A 26,156-nucleotide genomic window follows, 5' to 3' on the forward strand; every position below is an offset into this window, starting at 1 on the left:
TGCTTTTTCCTTCCAGCTTCGGCTCGTAGCCAGGGTGTTCTGTGCCTTCCCCTGCTCTATTGAAAAGACCTTTATCATCAGAAATCATCCATGTGAGTACTATGTAGCATCAGCTACCACTTAACCTTCGCTTAGGTAAATGAAAAGGCTTAGTTTCTTCAGTCTCACTACCTGGAAAACGTTTCTTGATTTTAAATTGTGCCTCCTATGCACTATCTTTTGGTGAATAAAGGAGTGAGATAGATACTTGCTTTATTTATGATGCTTCCAGTGCCGGTAACTGTCCATTGCACTGCTGGTTTGGGGAAACCTTCCACATGGCAGATAATTGTTTTAGACATTTTATTTGTGTTGGTTTTCTTTGTCATTTTGATTTGAGGTTTTCCTACAAGAACAATATTAGTGTTAACCATTTTGTTTGAAAAGGACAATTAATAATCATAGCTATCTGCTCCCTTACCTTCCACAATAAGTTTAAGTGTCTTTCTTTTCTTTAACCCTTCAACCTCCTGTAGAGTAGTTTCGCAGATGTAGTTTCCAGCATCTTGATACTGAAGGCTTGAAAATGATGGACTTGTTTGCATTCTGGTATTGTCCTGATAAAGTAAGGAGTTAACGCCTGTGAATCCTAACTCAGAATACATTAACTGCTAAATTACAAACATGACTGCTATCAACATAATTTTTCATGTGCTTGGGTAGATTAAAGCCTAATTCTTAAAGTGTTCCCTCCTTAGTAACTACATTGGAGTAGCTGACTGCAATGTAACGGCGTGAGAAGTGGGAACTACCGGAGATTTATAAAAGCCACCTCCCTTCTTCTCGAACAACATCGCTGGCAGATCAAGGACATGGATGGGAGCAGTTATTAGTTCTGAGATTTTATAGTAGGCTGGCCAAAACCCCTGATGGTACAAACTGCTTGAGACACAACTTGTTCTCTAGGACACGCTTTTGAGATCAACATATGCTACTGAATGCCCATCAGGTATCGCTATTTTTCATTAATTGAAACCCACCATCTATGATAGCTACCTTCGCCACCAGCCACTGAACACCGATTGCTAATACCTGATCGCTCAGCCTGCCTTGCCCTTTTATTATGTTTATGGGACCCAAGACCAAGCTTGCCTCTGAGAAAACATCTCAGGGATCCGAATTCCTCCAAAGCGGCTTTCCTTCTCAGAGGGACCTGAGTCCCAAAGGGCCTGGTACAGACCTTTTCAAAAGTTTTATTTGTGTTACACTAGGCATTACTTCTCTCCCTTTGAACAACTGAGTCGGTAATTACAGTAACTGATTTTCAGTCATCAGCTGGAGTCAGTAGCTCTCATTTTAGCCACGGGCTAAATGCATTTTAACAATATTCTGTAAAAAGCCCATCGAAGGACTTCATCCTTTCCTAAGCAGTGAGGCAGCAGCAGTAATAAGCAGAGGCGAACACTCAGATGAAGTGTGAAGTAGATGAATTACCAACCTTTATCCAAAACACAGTTGCATTTCTACTAGAAGAAATCGTGCACGATACAGGCAGGGCCTCTCCGATCTGTTTTGTGACTTCTCCACTAGGAGTAAGCTGCAAATCCAAATCTGGGATAGAAAGAACATTTGTCAAAAGTTAATCTCAGAAAGCCTGGCCCATTTCAAAGGCTTACCGAGGAAAGAAAATGTGACTAATTGCAGTCATTAAATTCAAGATACCATTTCTTCATTAAAATGTAAGTCGATTTCACAAGTAAGGGAGAAGAGAGAATTATTCTACAACAGGCACTGCAGAACATCAACGTTTTTGCTGTAATTCTAGGCTAAAAGGAAAAGCACAAACTCACAAACCACGAGGCAAATGGGTAATTTTTTTTTCACCTTGCATTGCGGAAAGAAGGATAGAGGAGGTACAAGAAGCCACAGGAGACCTTCATGTAGCACCATGTGCATCTTTGTGCATCTTGCAGGGGGAAGCACAGGCTGCTACGGTGGCAGCTCGCTACGGGCCAGGCAGAACTGTATCTGCAGGGGAGGGCTTGTGCGGGGGGGACAGATTAACCTGAAATGCATGTGTGGAGAAGCGGACAGGAGGACAAGGGGTAACTCTTAGAATCTGATAAAACAAGTTGATGTTTAACCCCAGCATCTAAAGAGGATAAGGACAGTCAAATACAGGGTGTGTATTATATATATTAAATAAATCATATATATCTCTCAAATAAATAAATAAATAAATAAACAAAATTTTATATATAGATATAGATATCTCAATTACAGGCATGATACTGACTGAAGGGGTGAGAAGTCTGAATTGTAGGGTTGGAGGGGCCACACATGAGGCCCTTTGATTTATTTTTTTCATTCGTAACTTCAAAAGCCATTTTTGTGTAACTCGGAGTCCAGGCTTTGCCTGACCTGTTTTGGCTCCAGGGGAATTGCAGTCCGCGATGGCTGCGTTTGACACCAGGCAGGGTGACAGCCGCTAACAGAAAGATCAGGAAACACTGCTCTAGATTTTGTAACTATATAGATTTGGCAGGCTAGTGATTTCTTTTTTTTTTTTTTTTTTTTAAAAAGAAGAAAAAAAAGATCCTACACTGAGAAAGAAGCAGTTTGCCAAGTTAAACCTCTCTTTTGCTTCCCCTCTGAGCGCCTTGCTTGTACGCCAAGTTGCCTGGTCGAATGCCTACCCCAGATGCACCCATGCACACGCTTTCAAACAGCAAGTGCACATCATTTCATCACAAATATAGTACTTGCTCGGAAAGTACTGTAAAACATCCTTTCAGCTTTTTAGCAGTGTTTAAAAAAAGCTTGAGGGAAAGCCACAGTCAGTAGAGGACAGGGCAAAGTGTGAGTCTTCCTTAACAAAACAGGGAACTCGGCTCCCGGCTGCATTCAGTGGTTGCCCTGGGAACACCGTTGTAATTAAAGGCAGAACCCAGGGAGCTACTGGGGTCCATCCTGTACTGTTAGCCTGCACTATTATCTGTGGTACAAGCCTAATGCCTCGTCCCAGAGCTCACATGGACTGTAATTTCATCTCTGCACGCGTAAAGCAAAGTTCTTACCAAAGAGATAAAATGGCATTTTGTTTCTGTATGCCTACAGGGATTTCTTCCCCTGCCTCCCCAAAGTCGAAAATGCAACCAAACTAACAAGGTTCTCCAGATTTTACCATTGCTTAAAAAAAAAAGAAAGAAAAACAAAAAGAAAAAAAAAGAAACAGAAGACTCAACCAGTGAGCATTTGTATCATGCTGGTTTTGGCTGGGGTAGAATTAATTTTTTTTCACAGTAGCTGGTACAGGGCTATGTTTTAGATTTGTGCTGGAAACAGTGTGGGTAAGTCAGGGATGTTTTCATAATTGCTGATCAGGCCAGCAGCGAGCCGGCCGGGGGGCACAAGGGCTGGGGGGCACGGCCGGGACAGCTGCCCCCCGCTGCCCAAGGGGATGCCCCAGACCATGTAACACCACGCTCAGCACATAAAGCTGGGGAAGCAGGAGGCAGGGGGGACACGCCGGGAGCGATGGCGTTTGCCTTCCCCAGCCCCGTCCTGCGTGCTGAGCCCTGCTGCCCTGGGGGGGCTGAGCCCCTGCCTGCCGTGGCAGGGGGAAGGGATTCCTCGGGTGGCTCTGCTTGGGCACGCCGCTTTGGCTTTGCCCGTTGAACTGTCCTTATCCCAGCCCACGAGTTTTCTCATTTACCCTTCCCATTCTCTCCCCATCCCACCCAGGGTGAGCGAGCGGCTGGGGGGGCTGAGCTGCCGGCTGGGGTTAAACCACGTTATACAGATTCAGATGGTGTATGGGATGTTTCTTCTTGCTCTGTTACTCTAGAGCACAATCCTACCAAGGCAGAAAGGTGGTTGAAGAAGAAGCTAAGATTTTATTTTATTTTTTTCCTCAGGGTGACCTTCCTGCATCATCTACTTAAAATTGTTGTTCTCTGAAGCAAGATTGCACCTCAGACCCCAGAAATCACCAAAGACCCTACAGGAGGGATTCCTCTCACATACGCCCCAGGAAGCAGAAACTCAATAAATTTTTGGCCTTCATCTCGGTCAAGACTGACACTGAGCCCAGAGCGATGCTCCAGCCCAGCCTGCCTCCAGGGCAGCACGCCTGTGCCCCCCTCCCCTTGCCGTGGTGTCACTGAGGCTGATCCCTCTCACACTGCGGTCCGGGTTGTTACAGAACTTCAGGAATATTTACAGTATGCGAGATGAACTGCACAGCTCAGAGCAGTATTTGCAAGGTGATTTATAAAGCAAGTACCAAATTAAGCTGCTGCTTAACATGGCATCCCCTCTAGGAACTTTACATAGAGCAATTTGATTGGGATTCATATTCTGCCAGTTTATCTGTAGTGTCCACAAAGAAATGCGATGTAGCTACTTTTACCTCTTGACTTATATGCTCCGTTAGTAAATAATTTCTTCTTGGTACAGAAGTATAAGGAGAAAATATTTCCTGCATACGGAAAACTGTCAGAATTAATTTTCCTTGCCATTGAAAGAAAAATTTTGTTGCAAGAATTTCCCACACATTTCCTGTTTGGCTTTGAAATGATCTTCATAAACAAACTTTTCATCAGGCACCATTTTCAATATGTGCTAGCTCTTCATGTGGTCTCACTTGAAGCCTTGCATTGATTTCAGTGCTGTCTTTGCATACCAAGTAGCACAGGGAAGAGACAAAGAGTGCGTTCTGCATGTATTACCACATCATGTGAGAAAGGTATGGAATTAATGTGGGGAAGACTTGAGCAAAGGTTTCCATTTTGAAACCCTATTGCACATACAAGGACAGGCTCTTGGCATTTCAAGGAGGCCTCCAATGGAATACTGGGCTACAACTGGGAGAACTATGCACAGCACCTGCCTGTAGTCTGAACTGCCTAAAGATACTGGCAGAAAATCAGAAACTTCTCCTGGTATAATGAGAATAGATTATTTTTTCTATGCAACATTCAAAAGGTGATTTTCCCCGTATTTGCAATGAGTCTGTAGCACAAGGAAAGGCTACAAAAAAAAAACCCTAAACACATAAAATGCTAAACTTCTAAAACCTTTAATTCACTGGAAGTTTGCAAACCTATCTCCCCAGAAACCATGTTTTAGCAGAAAAGAAAGCATCACCAAGAGGAAGTGCCACAGCCCTACTCCACGCTGGGTTTTACATGCGGAAATAATTTTAGCAAGGGACAAAGGAAAGGGGACGTGGGCTGAACCAGCCGCCTGCTCCTTCCTAGCTGAGGGAAGCAGCGCCCGTCCTCCACTGCCAGTCGCTCTCCTTGCCTCGCTCAGGGTGTGCTTCTCCAGCAGTTTAAGCGCGTGTAAACAAGGTTTTGCTCCGGCTCACTCGCTTTTCCTTCCTGGCCCTGATCCTTGCTCATCTGGTCCTCAGCCAGCTCACTCAAGGAACAGTGCTGGCAGAAAATTAACAACCTAGTGAAAAAACCCCCCATAGCCACGACACAAATCGTGTTGGGTCTCTCCTGCTGTCGAGGGGCAGATCACGCCCGCCGTGAGCACTCGGTTCTGCCGCTTCCAGCCGGGACCCTGCGCACGGAGCTGGAGCTGGAGCTGCCCTGAGGGGCCAGGGCTCCGCTTCTCCCTGGTGCCCGGCAGGGAACGGGGCGCCTCTCTCCTTCCCCCTCAACTTGCTTTACAAATCATTTCCCTAAACATTATGGGTAACTTGGATGCTTTAATGTCAACTTCCAGCTCTCTGACACTCTCATAATTTACATTCATCTCAAAAACAAAAAAAAAAAAAAAAAGAGCTTGGTCTTGAGCCAGAGTACTTTGTTGCAAATATATTTAAGGGCTATAATGTGTGCTATAATGTGCTAATGAATTTTCATACCATCAAGAAGCTTTCCCTACCTAGACACTGAAAGGAACCAGTGTAATTATAATGCTCAATAAAATCTGTTTGGGAAAAAAAGCACTACAGTTGAAATGTAAATTAAATAGTTTCACAAATTTAAACTAAAATTATTATATTGCCTGTTTCTTGTTGTGTTTTTGTGGTTGTTTGGTTTGGTTTGGTTTTTTTTTAAATGAAAATAATAAAAAGCCAAGAGCTAAAGTTCCAAGACCAGATGTCAAGAAGCGAAAAGCCCTGACTCAGAATGAAGGCTTCTTCAGTGTAACAGCATAGACAGGAATGTTCATCCGTATGTGAAAAGGTAAGCAATAAAAATAAGAGGGAGGTAAAAATAGGATTTGATAGGCATCAATAAATATTTGAAGGACAAAAAACATCATGGAGGCATAAAAACCCCCAAAAATATAAAGTACACGAGAAGGAGAAAGCACTAAAAATTACTGAGTTATGCTGGAAAATTAATATAAAGTTAGCAATTGAGAGATGAAAAAGGACATTATAAAGCATCTGTGAGTTTTATAACTTTTTGAGAGGAGTCCTCACAAGAAAACACATTACAGAAATGCTTTAGCCCAGCATAAGGCAAGGCATCAAAGTAGCTAAAAAGCCAGGGCATGGCCCGGGCATTTCAGAACTGCTCCCGGCCACCGCGCCTCACTCGGGCAAAGGCTTTATCGCAGACGGAGGTGGGGTGTAAGAGAAACAAACCAAAGCAATGTGAACCCCAAGGGAAGCAAAGCAGCAAGGTACTAGATTGTACCTATGAGTTCTGAGTAGGTGCACCAGCCGCCAACCCTGGAAAGCCTTCTGTCAAGAAAACACATGCTTCTCTTGTGTAGTAAAGCTCTTCTCACATGCAGACAAAATAGCAAAGAAAGGAAAACTGGTTGTTACAAATAACTTGGAGCTGAGGAAGCCATTCTTTAGAGTAACTATTTATGGAAGTACAAGAGACATGCAATCCACTTGGAGCAAAATAAAAGGGTCAGTTATACCACAGCATTCTACCAGCAAGCTACCTTTGATACTGGGCAGCTAGTGGCAGCAGCACAGAGCTCTCTTCAGATCTTACATACCCTAATCTTGGCAAAGAGAAGGGACGGGCAGGAAAACAGCAAATGAACTTATTAAATGAAAATTATTCATTAAATGGGATAGTGTAATTATTCGTGTACAGGTATATTCTGCATGCATTGTACCCTTTCCAAGAAAAAAAAATATTATCAAAACCAAGCATACAAACACGAAGTCTCTTTTCATGTGCAGTATAACTCCTGTGCAAGCCTTTAAATTTCATTATCCACCATGTCCCTCTGAATGTGTAAACTCTTAAGGGTATTTATGCTACTCGGAAGACTAGGGACCATCGGTGCTTTTAGGGGAAAGCTGATCCCACTGGCCTGAGTCCCCTTTCGCAGCCTGCGGTGGTACAGCGAAGTCCGAAAGAGTTTCTGCTCTTGTCTTCTCACATAAAGACGTTAAAAGCAACCACTGAAAAGCAGCCATTGCTTCAATGGTTCAACCAATTCAATGGCTGATTTTAAAGTGTTGCTGATAAAAGTGTGAGTAAATACTCCTGGTATCCAGCTAAACCCACTTCAGTGCACTCTGCAGCTCTCGTGATTCTGGGTGAAGTTAAAAGGAGCAACCCCTCTGATGTGGACATAAGGAATCCCTAAGGCTCTTCCCTAGGCTCCGTACACATCAACCTTGCTGAGATAAGATGAAAGGATATTAGACTAATGTGAATTTGACTGTGAAGAATGACCTTCAGTGATAGCACTGTTGCCCAGCTTGCATGTTTGAATATGTTCTAAGGCACAGCTGGAGGAGAATAATTTGCCACATACGTTCACGAGTGAAACGTAAAATACCAGTTTTCACTGTATGCGACAGTGCAATAATATTGTATACTATACAAAGGTTGCATAAAGCGAATCTTTATCTAAGCCAGTGAATTGAGAAAGTTAAAGTTTTCAAAGAGAAATACGTTAGAAAAACCAAAAATGACCCAACAGTGCTTCAAACCAACCCCACCGCCCCATTCTGCCATAGGTTGACTGGACCGATCTGCCCAAGTGAGGCAGAGAGGGACCATCCCAGAGCGTCCAAGCCAGGCTTGTACCTTAACCAGCAGTGCAAAATGCAGTGACTCACAGTGCACGGTGATGGTGGTCGAGTCCATCATGCTTTTGTCAGTCAGAGAGCACTTGTATTCCCCCGTCGCATTTCGCCTCACATCTGTCATTACATAGGTATCTGAGCTTCTAATACCTTCTGTTTCTCCCTGGGGATGGAAAACAAAACATTTATTGTATACGGGCCTGCTGAAAACATTAGTTTTTGATGAGACTTTTTTTTAAAAAAAATTATTATAAGGATGGTAAAATACTCCAAAATAAGTATAGACACAGCATCGCCTAAGTGTAATTACCTATTAATAGCACTAAGATTTATTTTCTGCTTAACACCATAGTTTTAAAACTACCTACAATTACTCCTTTAACTGAATGACTCACTTGTTTGAAGCAGATACTAAAAATCAAAATTTGAAAGTTTAGCAGAAAAAGAAAAAGGGAGAAAACAAAAGACTGAAACAGTCTACAAGTAAGAGTGTTGCAGCAAAACAAATCTTGTTTCTGAATCTGCATCTGGAACGATGCATTCCGTTTAGGAACAACCATGACATGACGTGTGCTGCACTACACACCTCTGAACAGCACCAGCAAACCTTGCTCTGTCCACAGCATGGTATGGAGCCTGTTAGGGTATAGGCTATCTTATACACAGTTATCCATGGAAACTGGTGTGTTGAATTAGCCACCCAGCATTGCTTTCTGGCTGCCCAGTTCCCCAGTTTCCCCGGGGTTACAACCAACTCACTTAGATCAGCATTGAAGCAAGCACAGAAGGAAACCCTAACTGGTATCTCTGAATCCAGCAAGAGGTTGATGAGCCTTGCAAAGAAATCACTAATTCCAGCACTCCTTGAGAGAAAGGACCAGTATCAGGAAGCAGGGAGACTGGAGATAAGACAAACCCGGGTGTTTAGCTGGCTCGCTGTGATAGGGGAGCGGGGACAGACACCACAGACTTTTTCCCTGGCATCTAGTGCGTTCCTAGGATGACTTGCTGAATCTAAACGGCTGTTCCGAGATAAGAGGACTTCAGCTCCCAGTTTCTCTGGCTGCTTCTTCAGCAATTGAGACATGCCAGGAGTCACCCAAAGCAGATGAGGATTACGTTCAAAGGGCAACATGCAGTTTTTGAAATAACTGAAAGCATGCCACTGCTTTTGGCCTCTCTCAAGATCAGCTCTGCTCACTACTGCAGCAGGAACAAAAAAAATGGGATATGATGTAGAAGAGACAAGCAGGACTGGGAATCTTAGACTATAAAGCCACATCTGTCTGTGGATTTGACCAATACTAAGAAGATTAATGGTACCCAAGACTTTATTTTTCTTAATCTGCATCCTATGCGTTTGACAGATTTGTTCTACGCTTTCTCCTGTGCTGTCACACTTGTTCTTTTTTGTGTTTGTTATGCCATTAAACAATTAATTAACTAAAGAAAAGAAATTGCACAAAATGTTTCATCTGTGAAGTCAAGAAAATGGCTGCATTAATTTCCTGTACTTTCACTGCTAGATCTTTGACTCTTACGACAACATATGAGATGGTTTTATTCAAGACGCTAAACTGGTTTAGTCAAAACTGCTTCCTATCAAAATATCTGATGACGGGAAATGAAAGCTGGCAATTTTTAGTAGGTCCTAACCCCAGAAAACTTGAGGTGGGGTGGGGGAAAGAAGAGTTTCTTTATCAAAACATTTTGCCAGCTCAGGTGAGGTGCCCTCAGAGTCTGACATGATGGCTGATGCCTGCCCTCAGGTTTAGTCGCATCGAATCACTTCCTTCATCTGTTACAAAATCACGGCTACACTGACATGTAGCAATGTCTGCGGGAAGGGATGATACAGAATATTTCACCGTGCAGTGACAGCAAGGCAGGCCTTACCGGAATGTAGAACAGGAACTCCTGTGGAGGAGGGTTGCCGTTCCCCAAGCACTTCAGAGTGATGTTATCGCCTTCTTTAATGGTACTGCTTTGTGGCAGCACTTGAATGGTCACCTTCTCTGTTGGATCTGTGAAAATAACGTATACGTTCAATAGCTTCTGCCAAAACCCCACACAGTAACACTATGCATATGTATGCATGGCTGAAGAGCATGTGATGTTATCATCAAGCAGGTGAAGGTATTTGCATGCGCAGATCTTTTAATAAAAGAACTGAAGTTAATCACACTTATGAAGTGCAAAGAATCCATATGGTATAAAATTCATTCTTCTTCACCAAAATACCTGTAGCTGAAACAGCAATGAGTACAACCACGTCATGTGCTTAAAAAAACCCAACCTGATCAGTATGAAGAGTTTCATGGTGCGATTTCATTATGACGGATTAACTTGTCCTCTGCAAAGCTCACTGTTTGGAGGACTGCAGCAATCAGAAAAATAACTGAAGCTGTCAACGCTTCGCATTAGTACTAGATAATAGCCGCCTTGCATTAAAAAGAAAGAAATACGAACTAAGCGACTACGTTCAGCCTATTCTATATGCTGATCACTACAGGCTTTCAGAAAGATGAATTTGGTGAACATAATGGGACCCTTAACATAGTCAACAGAACTGTAAATGTAACATACTTCTGTCATGTTCAGTGAAGTTGAACTATAACTTATATTTTACTTTGGTGATTTTTTTTAAGGCGAAGACAGAGTGTACTTTAATAGATGCTATTCTTTCTAAGTAGAAGCCTAAATATAATTTTTCAAAAACAAAGTGAAATGAACAAAATTAAAGGAAATAATATGGGCAGATAACTCTCACTGTTTTAATTTCAATGAATAAATAAAATTCCATCAAAGATGCCAGTCTTGCATTAAGACACAGTACAGTGCACCTTATTAGACACTAAAAAAATCTACACGGCAGAGAAACCCTTGCCCGACAGTTGATTTTGTGTGTTTAGCGAAGCGTGTGCTCTACAGCCCTTCCAGCCCTCAAGGCATTCATCATCTCTGTCTTCTGCTACAAGATTTCTCAATCACAGGAGCTGCGTTCTGCTGTGGCCTCTCAGTGCCTGAGAGCCCTATCACAGCACCTCGCTCCTCCTTGTTGGAGGAGGGGTGCTGGGCTTCAACGAGCCCCCTCCTCCCTCCTCAGATGCACCAGCCTCGGCTCCCTCCCACCTCCAAACAGCTCCCATCTCCGTAGCTTCAGAGCTGAAGCACAGCTTTGCTGGCCTAGGAAATGGAAGCCCAGCATCGCTGCTGGTGTGGGATGCCACGGATGCGATGAAGCAGCTGGCCAGGAAGCACACGCGTGCCTCTTGGTTGCTGCTGCGCCACAAAAAAACATTTTCAGGGGCTTTGTGGAGAGCGAGCCTACTGCAGAAACCCATCTCTACTTCTCTCGAGTTTATGTGAAGATGACCAAATGCAAAAAAGTTATCATAAAGGATGTCTAGATATACCCTGGCATTGCTCAGGCTTTGTCTCGAGACTGAAGAGGGATGAATTATAATGAGGAAGCCTTTGGGACTTTCATTTGGAACAGGTTTTTACCACAGAGATGAACAGAACTGGATTAAAAAGGGACACAGTTAAACAAGAATGACGCTCCTGCAACCCCCCAGTCTCATGTCGGAATACCTTACCCTTCTATCTGCTGCAATCAACCAGGAGCAAATTTTAATATCATTCTCTAAAATGGGGAGGGGGGCGGGAAATAAAATCCACAGCAGTAAATAGCAAAAGACTAATTACATTGTTCTCGAAGGTGAAGAGGTCACCCTTCTGAGGAAGACATGACCTGATGACAGGAAGACACAGCATTCAGTGCAAGGCTGCGCGCTGCTCGGCGTGCAGAATGCGCTCCCCTGCCATTGCCAATACGGGGAGCAGCCCGGAGAAGGTGTATCTTCCCTCTCAGGGGCACACATCCCTGGCTTGGCCCATCCTACCTTCAGCCAGCCTGAGATTCTGTTTTCTGCAAGAGTAAAATCCTGGCAGCCAGCACCAAAAGGCTGCTACTCAGTAAACCTGCTATCCCAGACCCAGCCATGACTGCGTCGTTTCAAGGAAAACACCACTGCTGGAAGAAGCATGAGTACAAACTGGTTTTGACTCTAACCTGTTACGAAAAGAAGTTTATCCATGACAAGACAGAGACTTCACAACAGGGTGCAACTGGGAATTCTGCCTGACAAACATGACCTGGGAACGCTGATCCATGCTGAGCAGAACCCGGAATAACAGGTTCTACATAACTTAGATATCTGAGATCTACCTAACTGCCCAGCTCCAAGCATCCTCCTGTCTTACTCCTGCTACTCTTTGTAGTTTGCTTGCTACAGCTGCAACTCAGAGCTGGTAACTACTGCTAGCTGAGCTAGAGTTATCCAATTCCAACTAGCATCCAGCTCTTCTCATACTAGGTTACAGCAGCTGGCTGCTTCCACAACGTCAGCCAGCTATTAAACACCTCGGTACTACAGACTGCACCAACCCAGAGCTGACCCCCACCAAACAGTCAAACCGAATAGGTGTATCTTCAAAAAATACCTTGTGTAGGCATAGTTTTAAGCATGCTCTCCCCATTTCTTTAAGACAAATGGGTAAGTTGCAAAGAATGAACAGCAGGTCTTCTTTATGATTTTTTTTTCTACTTGCTTCACAGATACAAAACACAATAGTTTTGACAGACAACCTGAAAAAAAAGGCGGAAAAACTTCCATTTCTTAGAGTCTGGGTTTTTTTTTTCATCTCCATTACATTTGACTCATTAAAAAATCACGTTTATTAAGAAAGAAACTAATTAGGACCACTCAACTAAATTAAAACCCAAAACCAAATCAGACATGTTGTTATCATCAACTAACATCAATCACAAAATTCATCTGTCGAAGCTCTGGACGTCTGCTAATAAAGAGTTTCACAAATTCATTTGGAGAGGCATTTGAGCAGAGTAAGGAATTGAAGTTACTGCAAATGAAAATACTCGGAAGGGAAATTGGGTTAGCCTGTACTCGACAGGCGAAGTTCACACTGGAGGACTCTTCAGCACTGAGGGTGTGCCTGTCCCCCAGCGCTGCCAGAGCAGCAGCACAAGGATACTGCCTGTCTCTGGAGGAAGAACGGTCTTAATTAAATTGTTACTAGACCAGGCTTAAAAGAACCAGTCTAGCAATCATTAAGTCTTTAACACGGAGCGCACATGCTATCTGGTGCGATTCTGCAGTGCTGTGCAACCTTCTTCTTCCCTCACACTGGGCAGTCCACGACCGCAGGTGCACGAAGTACGTGCATCACAGAAATCTGCAAGAGCCACATCCTCAGCAGGTGAAGTAGCCGAATGCGTGAAATGAGGACAGCAAAGCATCTCTCAGCAAGTAATAGCAAAAAATGCTTTCTGGTCATTACACTTCTTCCCTGTGAACATCTGCCATACCCAGCAGGAGTTATTCATGGCCATGGGGCTCCACAGATGACAGAAAAAAGAAAAGAAACCCAACAGTGATATTTGGTACCCAACTTTAAAGTAAAACTAAAAAAAAAAATAAAATAAATCTCTAGCTTTAAAGTCCACAGGCTTGAAATCTGTATGTTATTTCCAAGGATAATGGCTGCTGTCCCAAAGGTTTTCTTCCCCATTAGGAGTGACAGTTGTCATTCTGGAGAAACAGCTAGTGAAAAGAAGACCTTCATTTACTCCAGCTTCTCCAGGTGAAACCAAGGAGCAGCTGCTCCAAGGTTTGATTTCATCTGACCAAGGTCAAAACCGATCCCCTGTTCTGCAGCCCAACAAACACTACCTGTGAAGAAGCAAGAAACCACCTAGGTAGAGCATACCCTGCCGCTGCAAGCCAGGGGATTTCATTTTCAAGCCCATGGGGCACATGTGCTAGCTGGAGAGACCCATTGCCTTAGCAATCTTTTTTGTTTTCAGCTGGATCACAGAGCTGTCACACCATGTCTATTAAAACCCTATTAGATGCCCAACTGTACACTTAGAGCCTATCGCTCCCAAAACAGAGGCTTTTCTGTTATAAGCTGAGGTATCACCTGAAGTGTGCAGAACGAGAACATGGGGCTGGCCATATTGCCTATCTCCTCTGCATTCCACTGTGACCTTCTGCCTCCTACAGTCCTTCACAAGCATCATTTGACAAGACTGAAATGCTTCTTCCCCCCTTTCTCCCTGCTACCACCCCCTTTCCCTGCCAACTGCCTGTTGTGGCCACTCAAAGGAGAATTACGATTTTCACATTTTCACATGGGTCAATAGCACAGTAAGGAAGTTCCTTTAAGGCTTAGGCCAGTTGGAAGGAATTATTTACAGAAACACTCTGCTTAAAAGTCTACCAATATTCCAATGATACATTTTAAATGTAAAAATCTGCACCTTACAGCTGTAGAGAAGGTGCTGTGCTCTGCGCAAGGCAGCCTGCCGGCATTAGCTGTTTGGTGCTGACTTGGGAAAAATGAAAAACATTTGACTGTACTGAAACCTGCGTTGTGTGTTCACTGCATATTTCAGGGGGCACAGGAAGTCAACTTGGTCAACCACTCTAACTTCTGTTCGAGTTCTGAAAAGCCCCTTGCACCGCAACTTTTTGTGGTTACCCCCTTCCCCTTGCCAATGTAATCTCAACATTCAGTGTTCGACTGTTAGAAAGAAAGAAATCGCAGGTAAATCTGAAGATTCAAAAAAATTACACAGACAACGTACTCTGACCATCTTGCTGCAAATGAGCTCTGAAGAAACCAGCTTGGCAGCCAAGCAGCAAGGTCTCTGTAATTTTTTAAACTGTCTCGGATTTCGGTCTGTCCCCACCCCCACCCCCCACCACCCCCACCCTGCGGCAGACCTCCTACAGCAATAGATGCTTTTTAATAACTTACAGTGAACGTCAAAGACAACTGGTTCAGACTGTATTGTCTTCTGGCCTGACGGTCCGTAATACGTCACAATGCAAGAAAACTTGGCATTTGCATCTTCCTTTGTGGGCATGTACTGAAGAGATGATGTCATGGTGAAGAGCCCAGTTGCTTTGTCCACAATCTTTTGCAAATTTATGACCACAACTGAAAAGGAAATACTGGTTCAGCGTCACACAGGCAGAATTTGCAACCTTTTTCCAACATTTTGTTGCCTGCTCTGCATTTGTTATCAGGCTGCAAACACGCAAGCAACATCACAAATTACCCAAGAGACTGCACAAACAGTTTTCCTTTAGTATTGCCACGGACATATACCAGCAACATTTTAGCAACAACATACCCCTAACATACTGTACATTTTAAATCAACTCAAAACAAAAAACTAATTGCAAACTAGTGTTTTTTTTAAATACAAATCGCAGCTTAATTTGTAAGACAGAAAGAAGGCCTCAAAGACGCTGGCAAAAAAATTTTGTAGGATTGTATTTATGACTTAACTTTGTAAGCATTCTCTGTTTTATAGACAGTAAAATACTGTGGTCTGATCAGCCTGTCAAAATCAAAGGTGAAAGGGAGGGAAAAAAACAGTTCTTAAATATCCTGGGGAAAATACACCTGTATAAGGAGATGATGAATACATGATCCACAACACAATACCGGACAGGTATGAAACCGAGACAGCTAATACACAAGCAGAAGCTGGAAATCAGATACAGGTTTCCACTAGCTACACAGGCTTGAGAACAGCTTTGCACTAGCACCACCAAAGGCACCCCTCCTCCCCATGATGCGGTTGTAAAGCTGGAACTGAAAGAGGTGATACGGCATAGCTTGGGTGCTCCTCAAAGCCCCGAACTTTCCTTCCAGTTTCATCTTTCCACGTGAGTAGTTTCCTCAATGGAACAACACCTCTGACCAAAGTAGAGCAGCCCCTCTGAACACAGCCCTTGGGGCATACCCCTGCCTGTGCCTGGCCACTACAGAAACGTACCTTCATCCACAGGCTGCAGAACTCTCCCATTTTTGTACCATGTAACATTGCCTTCAGGATAACTGTCTCTTGCAACGCACTCTCCGAGCTGCAAAACAGAAAGGAATTAGTTGCTCTTTTTCTCCACTATGTTTTAATATAATTCTATTTTCGCTTATGCTGCTTTGGGTAAAAATTGCCAGAAAGTTCAAATGCTTAACCCCAATTGTTTTTCTTAAATAGGACACATCCCACCAGCGAGGCTCAGGCATGCTTTGGAAGAGGGTTCAGCGGTGGCTGTAAGCCCAGGACGGCCGCTGTTTGCAGAGCTGGGCAGGGCTAACGCAGCATCGGCGAGGGAGCTGCTGTGCTCAGCCTGGCCACGGACCACAGCCGCGCAGAGGCAGGTGGGCACGCAGCACACGCACCCCCCGAGCCTCAGCCCGCTGCCTCTCTGTCTGGGCTGTGAACTTCAGGCAACCATCAGGCACGTAACTCGGGAGGAGAATGCTGCTCTTACCATTTGTAGCTTCCCTGTTTCTAAGAAGTCTGCTTGATGTAAGATTTCTGGTTGAGAGGGTTGTTCTAAAACACAAACAGGATAAAAGTACTAGTGAAGGGAGCACAGACAGCTGTTTGAAAAGCAGAAAGTTACTACAAGATACATAGACCTTGAGGCTAAATGGTACCATCTGGCCTGGCATAGTCTTACCTACGCTTTGCCACTAAAAGAAGAAAAAGTGAGATACTTCTACCTCAGTATTAGCAAATGGATTGAAAAGGAAAAGCCATCACCTTAAAATGTGTCATACCTCCTGTCATGAGTTCCATGCGTTCTGACAATACGTATTTTAGCCAGGCAGACTAGTTCAGCAGCTGGGAGGAGAGAACCTGATCTGATCTATCTGATTTATGTGATACACATGCTGGAGGAGGAACCAGTGGTACAGAAACTATAGCAACAGAAAAGCAGCCTTACTGTGGGTAGTACTGTGGCTGAGCTGCCACATATAAAGGAACAAAATCAACCTAATCATTCTTCTAATGTTTATTTTTCCTAACTGGGATTGTTACGTTTCAGAAATCCAGATGATAGAGATAAGTGTAATTACTTCAACTGATTCTGAGTTAGTTATGACTCTCTTAAAAAAAAATAAATTTTTTCTTCAGTGTCAGTACGTCTTCTTGTTTACCTTTATTATGGTAGATGGACCTCTTAGCTTGCCAAAGTGGAGGATCTATCAGTGTTTCCATCATAAAAGGCTACTTTCTAGAGACTATATAACTTGTCTGTTAAAATAGTTTGGCCTGAAGCCCGGAATGCAAATCTTCACCTCCAAAAGAGACAGTTTTCCCCACGCTTTTAAAAGAAGAGCGGAAGAGTGTGTGGGGGGAATCAATGTTTATACAGCCAAAGGAGCCTCTCCACCCTAGCTATACCGCTTAAGTAAGTGTACTTCATACTTTTACAGACTGAAACATCCTTAACCATGCCAGCTTACAGAACCTTTTTCCCAAATCAAGCTCCCTATGAAATAATGTGCTGGGATGTCAGTAACCCCAGCCCAAAGCCAACTTCACGCTATCTGGCCAAGATCTCCGCACCCTGCTGAAGTTGCTAACGCACAGGTGCACCACGCCAGCTGCGGCAGGGGTGGCAAGCCTCCCGTTTCCAAAGAATCCCTTTGCTCTGTGCGCATCGGCAGGTATGTGTACGTGTCGGGATGTGTGCGAATGCACAGATACTCTTCGCTTGGAAGATTACGCCAGGATGCAGCAACAACAGCTCAAAAGGGAAATGAAAGGCAACAAAAGCCATTCATTCAACATTTGCAAACAACTTTGCTTGTGGCAAAAATCAAAAAGAAACAAAAGAAATAGCCAAAGCTATACACCAAAACCATTGCAATTTCTTCAAAGGGCTAATAAAGGGTAACCTATTTTCTGTAAGAACCTGTCCAGGGCAAAACATTTCATGTCAATTCAAGCAAATGTGGTTTTACAAGACCATTAACAGGCCCCTCTGGTTCAGATCTTTGGGTCGCATAAACAGGCACAGTTGGCTGCCTGTCACACTCACCCACTGATCGAAACCACAAACCACACCACCATCCTCCCCCTCCTCTGCTTTGCTTCCTTTCCCTCCCTTCATCTCCCCCAGGACTGGTTTGAGAACACAGACCTTTCGGTGCTGGGGACCCCCTGCAGGGCTGTGACCAACGGGAGGACCCCCAGCTCCACGGTCCCTGTGTGGTTTGCATGCTGTGGTGACGATGCCGCAGTTGGGAGCCCACCACCTGCTCTCCCAGAGCCGCTCTGAAGGGAACAGCCTGCTGCCAGACCCCCCCGGCCACAGCAGGGGCTCCAAGGTAATTTACTACAAAAGACGTATCTGGCATTTACGAGCTCTGCGAGAAGAAATTGTAAACTTGGCAGCAGCGGAGCTCACTTTGGTGGGTTTGCAGCTTCAGCACACTGCTTGTCTCTCAGCTTAAGGGCTTGCCCAAGTACTTTGCAACTCCATATAGGCCCTACAATACAGAGGAATAGAGCTCACTGCCTGCAAAAGCCAGGCATCGGTGTGGCTGGACCACAGCTCCTGTCCGCTGGGCTGCTCCACGCTGGAAACTAGCCATTGATTTTCAGCAAAAAGATGCTGACAGGATCCATCTGGAAAGCTGGTAGAGCTTGTTTGAGTGGTCCGGTGAGTGAGACTAGCAGGTGGTACCTGTGCAATGAGCCATTGCAGCTCGTTAGTTCTGAGTTAATCAGGTAGCACAGCTGAGGACATGGCAAGCTCCAGCGAAACAGAGCCTCCCTCACCACTTCAGGGATGCAGCTGAGTTTCAGGGGCGCAAGACTTTGGTTTATGAGGGTTCACACCTGCTGCAGCCCTGCTCTCTACCTGTGCTTCAGCAAGTTAAATAAACTCCACAGGTTAAATAAACAAAGCTTGCAGGCTGCTCTGAACTCTTTTGTAATTAGAACAAGCAAAAAAAACCCCAAGAAAACCCAAAAAGCAGGCTCAAGGAAGTTAAATGCAAAGAAATGTTCAGAGAACCCTACATAACGTTGTGAATTCAAAATGAAGAACTGCAAAGGTAACCTCTCCTTGCAGTGCTCAGCTGGCCTGTAAGGAGCAGCTGGGGGAGCTGGGGGTGCTCAGCCCAGGGAAAAGGGGCTCAGGGGGGACCTTCTCGCTCCCTACAGCCACCTGACAGGAGGTGGTGGCAAGGGGGCGTTGGTCTCTTCTACCAAGTAAAGAAGCAACAAGACAAGAGGAACCAGCCTCAAGTTGCACCAGGGGAGGTTTATGTTGGATATTAGGAATGTCTTCACCGAAAGGGTGGCCAGGCACTGGCACAAGCTGCCCAGGGAGGTGGCGGAGTCACGTCCCCGCCATGCAGGCATGGCACTCAGGGACATGGTTCAGTGGTGGCCTTGGCAGTGCCGGGTTAACAGCTGGACTTGATGGTCTTAAAGGTCTTTTCCAATCAAAACAATTCTATGATATTGCATGTGTGGCATCCTCCATTCTTATCTTCCTCAGTAAACAGAAGCTTTCTCTATTAGTATTAATGCATAAAATAAAATATACAAGCTGTGCTCCATGGCTGAGTTAGCATTGTGTTAATATTTAGTACAGTACACAGTAATTCAAGCAGTTAGCATTTCATTTCACCATATACCACTGTCTCATCTACATATTTACTGCTGTGCAATAAGTAAACATGATAATTCTTTATCATTTCCTCCGAAGCACTGTGTTTACTATGCGTGCTCCCAGCACACTCCTCCCTGTTGTCACTAATTCGATTGTTCTTGCAGACAAATTGAAAGTGAAAAGAGGGAAAGGAATTACTGTTGACTCCTAATCTAGCTTCAAACTCATTTCTGCCACTGACAGACTCCTGCCGTGACACCACCAATGGCTCCCTGACACCTTCTCCCCGGGAAAAGCGTAGGGCTGCCCTTCCAAAGCGTGCAGCCGGGTTTTCCAAGCACAAATGTGGTCTCTGAAATGCCCAACCCTGCAGTCAGCACGTTCCCACCACAAAGGCTTACTTTGACTGCGTAAACCAGCATCTGAAGAGTGACAAAGGAAAAAAAAAAAAAAAAAAAAAAAAGACATATAAAACAATCAAGCTGAAGAAGACAGCCACTGCCGTCACCGGGCAGCATCAGTGCTAGCCAAGGGCTGAGGGCCACCTCTGCGAGGGGCTGCATCTCTGCTCGGAAGTGGCCAGGTTTGTCCACGCTTCCATCGCATCGCCTTGTAGCAATATCAAACGCCATTAAACTTTGCCGCGGATTGCTGTTCCTCCTGGTGGTTCAAGCAGGGGACAACATCAACATTTGGCGCTGGCAACTCGTTTGCCAGCCCCTTGCTGCCTCCCTCCCCGCTCATACTGCTGCATACTGGCTGCTCGGAGATGCTTTAAACCTCGCCTCGATCTAATCCTGCAGACCGCACACAGTTAACGCTTCCCTCCTGCAGAAAAATTCACTCGGAGAACAAATGGAAAATAATCAGTGCTAATTTTACATTTTTCATTTCCAAGGCCAAATGACATCACATAAGTGAGTCATTATCAAAGCCTAAAATTCTCTTTGAGCCAGCACTTATCATGAATAAACTGCAAGTGCAGGCAGTCCTGTTACACAAATGCCACCAGTAGATTACATTTTTGAAAGCCACAGAAATTGCTAGTCTTAGTAATTTACTCAGCCAAACTTACTTTCTTGGCTTTAATCTTTCCCTTAAACAAAAGTTCCTGTAATTTACGATTCAGATGCTGATGAATGTTAACAGTAATAACAACTAGATTTACTTACTGAAGACTTTGACTATCGTTGGCTCTTCAGAAACATCATCTTCTGTAACTAGCATACACACAAATCTCTTTTCATCGCTGATCCGTGCGTTCCTGATGGATAATGTATAGTTTTCTGAGAGACTCAACCTGTCTTTGTAGTCTGGTACATCATCATACTGTACATTTTTTTTTGTTGATGATCTGAAGGCAATAAATACTGGAGATCCATTTGGCATTTCCTATAATAAAAGGATAAACACCTCTGTTTTGCATAAATATTCATTTACAAGTTCCTGAAGATCTGCAATTGGTACGAGCCCATAATTAAAACAAAATCTAAAAACTACATCAGATGGTGGGTTTTTTCCTGATTAATTTCTGCTGCACAAACAAGAAATACAGTGTAATACGAGAGGTAGTTTAAGACTGCCGTGACACATATTGAGAACATCATCAATAGAAATAATTTCAATCCTTTGGCTCAATCTCAGCAAAGCACAAGGCTTTCTCTGATGAAGGCTGGTAGTTCTGGCACCACATGCCTCTGTCTTTATGAAAAAGTATTTGAAACAGAAGCATCTGTGATCTAGGCTCAAAAGCCTCAGTTCCCTATTTTTTTCCCATCATTGTTTTACATATTCATATTGTTTGTCTGGGATATTCCAACTTCATTCCAAATGCAAGATTTAATCAGGCATAACTGCCTATTTTATTCTAAATTAGTTTTAAGATTCTTTTTCTCCCCTTTGTTTTTAAAGCACCCAAGAGTTTGTGGCATAGGAATATACATACAATCAAATACTGTTATTTATGCATGTCAGGATAATCTGCAAAATATTTTCTAGACAACCTCCTTATATTAATCAGTATGCAGGTGCCATCCTAAGAAGGAATACAAAGCTGATGGCCTCACACACACCTCCTGTAGCTAAAATTTGTATTTACGAGAGACAAAGTTACAGATGGAGTTCTGTGGGACTTGGTCCCCCACTCCTTACACACACCCGCAGCAGGGACAGGTAGTGCTTGCCTTTGTTTAAAGTGAGGTGAAAGGCTGGCTCCACCTTCACCTTCAGTGTTGTGCTGGGGGCTGGAAGGGGGTTTCATTCCCTTTCATCCCCTGCACCTCGCAGCACTGATGCGAGCAGTGTTCCCAGCACAATACTGCAGCTTGACTGCGGAGCCCACAAAAAGCATGACGATGCTGTGACAAGAGATGAGTGGTGTTAGAGCTGGGCAGAGAGCAGGAGGCAACAGCTAACGTGCAGTTTAAATTCCCTTATAGTATTTCTCCTTCTCGCACTTTTAACTCTCGGATTACTCTAGATGTCCGTCACACAGGAAAGCAAGCGTTGCCTTGACTCGATACACAAGAAGTCGGATGTCAAGTGCAAACCAGCCCTTAACTCCGTAGGGTTATGCCTGCTCCTGCCATGGGGGGCAAGCCTCCCAGTACCCCTGGGCTCCCTGCCAGGAACCCCAACCACTACTCCCAAGGCAGCAGAGCAGACCATAGAGTGCCTCCTTCCAATAAAATAATCACCCAATGAAAAAAACCAACCCCCAAACCAACCCTCCTTCCCCCAGTACAAACAAGCATTGCTATGCTGGGGGCTCTCCTAGGAGAACGAGTATCACTTCTTGTGTAGGCTGCGTCAACAATTTCATACAACAGCAACTACACAGGGGTTTTTTTTTTTGCATGTTAGCTTTTGTGTCCCTTTCCAGTTAGAAGAAGCTGTAACACCTCCATTTGCTGCTTGGTACTTGTCTGAGATGAGCAATCCAAATGAACGAGGAAGAGATAATGCATTTCTTTTTCCCAAAACAGCTTTGCATCTTCATAGAGATGGACTTGTGTCTTTCCAAGAAAAGTCAGCACACTGCACAATGTAGGGACTGCATCTTCTGAACGCTTATGTGACACAGTTTCGCCTTCCCTTTTTGAAGAAACGTTCTCTGCAGACTTCTGAGTTCATTTCCCAAAGCGTGTTTGTGGAGGAGGAACTCCTGAGCAGACGAGGGCTGCAAAAGCTGCGAACCTCCAGGTACGAGGGAAGGAGCTGAGTGGGATTACGGACCCTCCCAGAAGCAGACCCACCGGCTGTAGGCTGGTGCATGCCATTTACAGAGAGAGAGAGAACTACATATTTTTTAATCCACTGTTGTAGTAACAATCACCTGCTATTGCTGGTAACATTTTGGTTTGAGGACGAGAGAAGGTTTAGATCAACTTCACAGAAACAGGCAAACCAGCTGTCCCGATGGCAGTCTAAGAAGCAAAAGGGTTTTGACGTTGCAGTGGGTTTTTTTCCATGTATGTTTGCAGGTTTCATTTGACTTTGATATGTTTATTCCCCTTTTGGCCTGGGATACGGATGGCATACAGAAGTGGCGCATCCCACGGTGTTTCTCCCACAGGCTGACCAAGGCGACCAGGCGAGCACCCATGTTTCTGCCTTTGTTCTCTGAGCGCCAGAAATATCAGAGAGAAACCACCAGCAACTCTGCTCAGGTCAGCTCTGCCCTCTTCTTCGGGGTGTGTTAAACACAGCAACGCACAAAACGCTGCCGAATGACTGCCAGAACTCAGGGACGGTGCCTGCCCGGGGATGGAGGCAGCCCACTGCAGAAGTACGCACACGTACAAGGACAGCTCTGTCCAGTCAGCCAGGCACCGCCGGGTAACATGCCAGGTCCCTAATACCGGTTGGCAGAGAACTCCCGAATAATTATTTCTCTTAAACAATGAGATTAATTCCTCAAACCTCTAATCTAGGCTTGGCAGAAATTATGCAGATTGGGATCCTGCAGTTTTACAAACACAGGAATAGAAGCCTTTGTATCTGAAGCAGAAATCCTACCGATCGGAATCTCACAATCTCATACACAAAAAATACACATCTTCTTATACCAGCTCTAATGAATGTAAAGATAAGCTATACTTACATATTTCCATTTTCCAAACATAAGACCATCTGGTACTTCTAGACGGCAAGGCATAGTGATGGTATCTCCATATACCGCATTTACTGTGTACAATCCCAGAGCTAGAGCAGAAAGGGAAAGAGAGGGAACAATTGTAAGTGTTTGCTTGAATTCCCAAGTGCCAGCTAATGTTTGGTTCACAGCTGTGACAAAAGAAGAGCCACCACCCTTGCCAGGGGTTATTTCACAGCACGCAGGATTTACCCCCAAACCTCGGACAAAACAGGATCCTGCCACTGCACTTGTGCACTCCAACATTGTGACCTTTCTGGACCCACGTTTCCCACAGCAGGCAACAGGAGCCTGGTGGATTTCCCAACTTGGATTGCACTCACTCAGCTGGATGAACACGTACCCTACAATCAGTATCCACAGCTATTGTCTCACAACTTGTGAAGAAAAATCCCTAAACCTTTATTTTCTTCATCCACAAAACCAGCAGCATCTGCCTGGAGAGATTACACTGCAGTGCAATACTGCGAGGAGGCCAGCAGGCAAGCCATGTCCTGACCGCTGCACGACATTAAAAAACTTAGAGAAGAAAGAAAGAAAAAACGAATGTTATCTAAATGCTGGGTTCCCTTAAACTTGGGAAACAAACTAGTCTGCACATGCAGAATTTGGAAAAATGAAGTTAAATGCTTCTATGAATTATTTAAGAACAGCTTTTTTGGAAACCTCAGCACAATGTTGTTGTGCTAATGCATACAGATTTACAGAATAAAACTGACCCACTTATTTTCGGTATCCAAAACATGTGAACTGAACAAAAACAACAGACCCTAAAGTGATGAAATGTTAAAACAGAAGAAAGTCTAAAGGATAAGATGCTACAAGTTGGTGCATTCGCTATAATGCAACTTTGCTTTGCTCCTGTTTTCCCTAGTTGCCCCTGCTCCAGGTGATGCTCACTGCTCCTTACACCAGAGGGATGTTTGCCCAGCACCACTGAGCGCGCGTGCTGGCTGCCTGCTCTCACTCACATGCCTGCGGCTTTTGCCAGGGTTTTCTGCCCAGGGGCTCAGCATCTCCCCCTTCACTTGCAACTGGAGCTGCAACATCAAGGGCTTGCTGCCAAGGAAGCCTTACTTAGGAGAGCACGGGATGCTGGTGATGTAGCCAGGGCCGCAGAAACACCCACTCCTAGAGACATTCATTTTTCTGGAGAGTCAGACTTTCCTGCTAGAGCTGGAGAAAGCAAACCTGTTCCCACATGCCCCCGAAGACCTGAGCCACAGACCCCTTAACCTTTTCCAAGTCCCGAGGCAGCCGCTGGCGTGACTGACAATGCCATTGAGTGTATATGTGCACTATATAAGGAGGTTTTCCCAAGGGATTTTATTTTTTTTTAAAAAAAAACAAAATCATGTCTTTTCAAAGAGCCAGACACTGAATTCCTTGCCTACAATTTCAATTAGAAAGACTCCAGAGCGTTTTCCTCAGGTGAGGACTTTGGAGCCCACTGTTTGCAGCAGCTCGTATTTATCGTTTGTACCACACAGTGACAAATGAGGCTGTGCCTTGGGCTGTGTGGTACTGCACCAAGAAAAAGTAGTCCCAAATCGTTCCACAGGGATGCTTCCAGCCTGGATGACATCACATGGCAAGGCAGAGAAGCAGGCAAGGAGGCTGGAGCTCAGTGGACCAAAGGAGCGCAGGAGATACAAGCAGCACAACCCACAGGTATCTTCAACATCCTTTCTTTTTCACCTCTCCTTTTCAACTGAACAACTTCTAATCTTCTTCTCTTCTGTTACAGAGTCACAAACATACTTTAGGTACATTATTCACACTATAAGGACTGCACGCTCTAGTTTGCTGCATGGGTTATGAAGACCAGCTCTTTTCTAAATGACAATAGCAGCTGGTCCACTAGATGGTGCTGAGGAAGTGCAAGCTTCAAAAATTAAACTTTTTTTTTTTTTTTAAGAAATGGGTAAACTTCAATTTTCTAGAAATAGGACCAATGTTTTAATAAATCAAACTATAAACAAAAGTAAAATTCAAAGCTGGAACAAATTTTCCCCTTGGCCCTCTCTTGCACTGATCCTCGTTCCGATCTCCAGGAGAGGGATAACACAACTTTGGCTTTGCAGGTTGGATCCTAATTTCCATTTCTGCTAGAGCTAGAAAAAACAGTCCTTTTGGGGTCCTCCCTCCCATGGGTTCAAAACTGCAAGAAACCTGCGAATATATATTCAATTAGCAAGCTGGTTAGTATCCATTAAAATTCCAGTCAAATGTCATTTAGTAATTTGAAATTCTGTAATGGTATTTGGCATTGCACATGGAAAACCAGAAACTGCTGCTCCAGCTAGGAGATACTCCTTGTCATTAGTATCTGGTAGATACTAGTATTAGTAGAAACCAAAATGACCCTGGGGGAACTGTAACGTTATGCTGTCTAGACACCAGTTTAACCCCTGCAAGTCACTACGGTAGCAATCTACACTTCCAAAGACTTGACAAATAGCCTCATGAGGGTGCACGA

The 26,156-nt window shown here is 44.3% G+C and overlaps 1 protein-coding gene across 2 annotated transcripts in view; it reads right to left on the bottom strand.

Moving 5' to 3' along the window:
- ALCAM (activated leukocyte cell adhesion molecule) overlaps positions 1-26,156 on the bottom strand; it is a 124,603-nt gene that overhangs the window by 13,721 nt on the left and 84,726 nt on the right. Inside the window, exons 2-11 of one of the 2 annotated variants that reach the window (XM_080376020.1) lie at positions 23,627-23,727; positions 20,697-20,916; positions 16,381-16,445; positions 15,882-15,969; positions 14,852-15,034; positions 9,902-10,029; positions 8,039-8,168; positions 1,478-1,590; positions 461-596; positions 248-385 (exon numbers count right to left, since the gene is read on the bottom strand). In XM_080376020.1, coding sequence (XP_080232146.1) covers positions 248-385; positions 461-596; positions 1,478-1,590; positions 8,039-8,168; positions 9,902-10,029; positions 14,852-15,034; positions 15,882-15,969; positions 16,381-16,445; positions 20,697-20,916; positions 23,627-23,727 — 1,302 coding nt within the window. The remainder of the gene's footprint in view (positions 1-247; positions 386-460; positions 597-1,477; positions 1,591-8,038; positions 8,169-9,901; positions 10,030-14,851; positions 15,035-15,881; positions 15,970-16,380; positions 16,446-20,696; positions 20,917-23,626; positions 23,728-26,156) is intronic. The other variant, XM_080376019.1, reaches the window with a different exon arrangement.

This window comes from Falco punctatus (genome assembly GCF_963210335.1).
Source record: "Falco punctatus genome assembly, chromosome: 2".
Lineage (NCBI taxonomy): Eukaryota > Metazoa > Chordata > Aves > Falconiformes > Falconidae > Falco > Falco punctatus.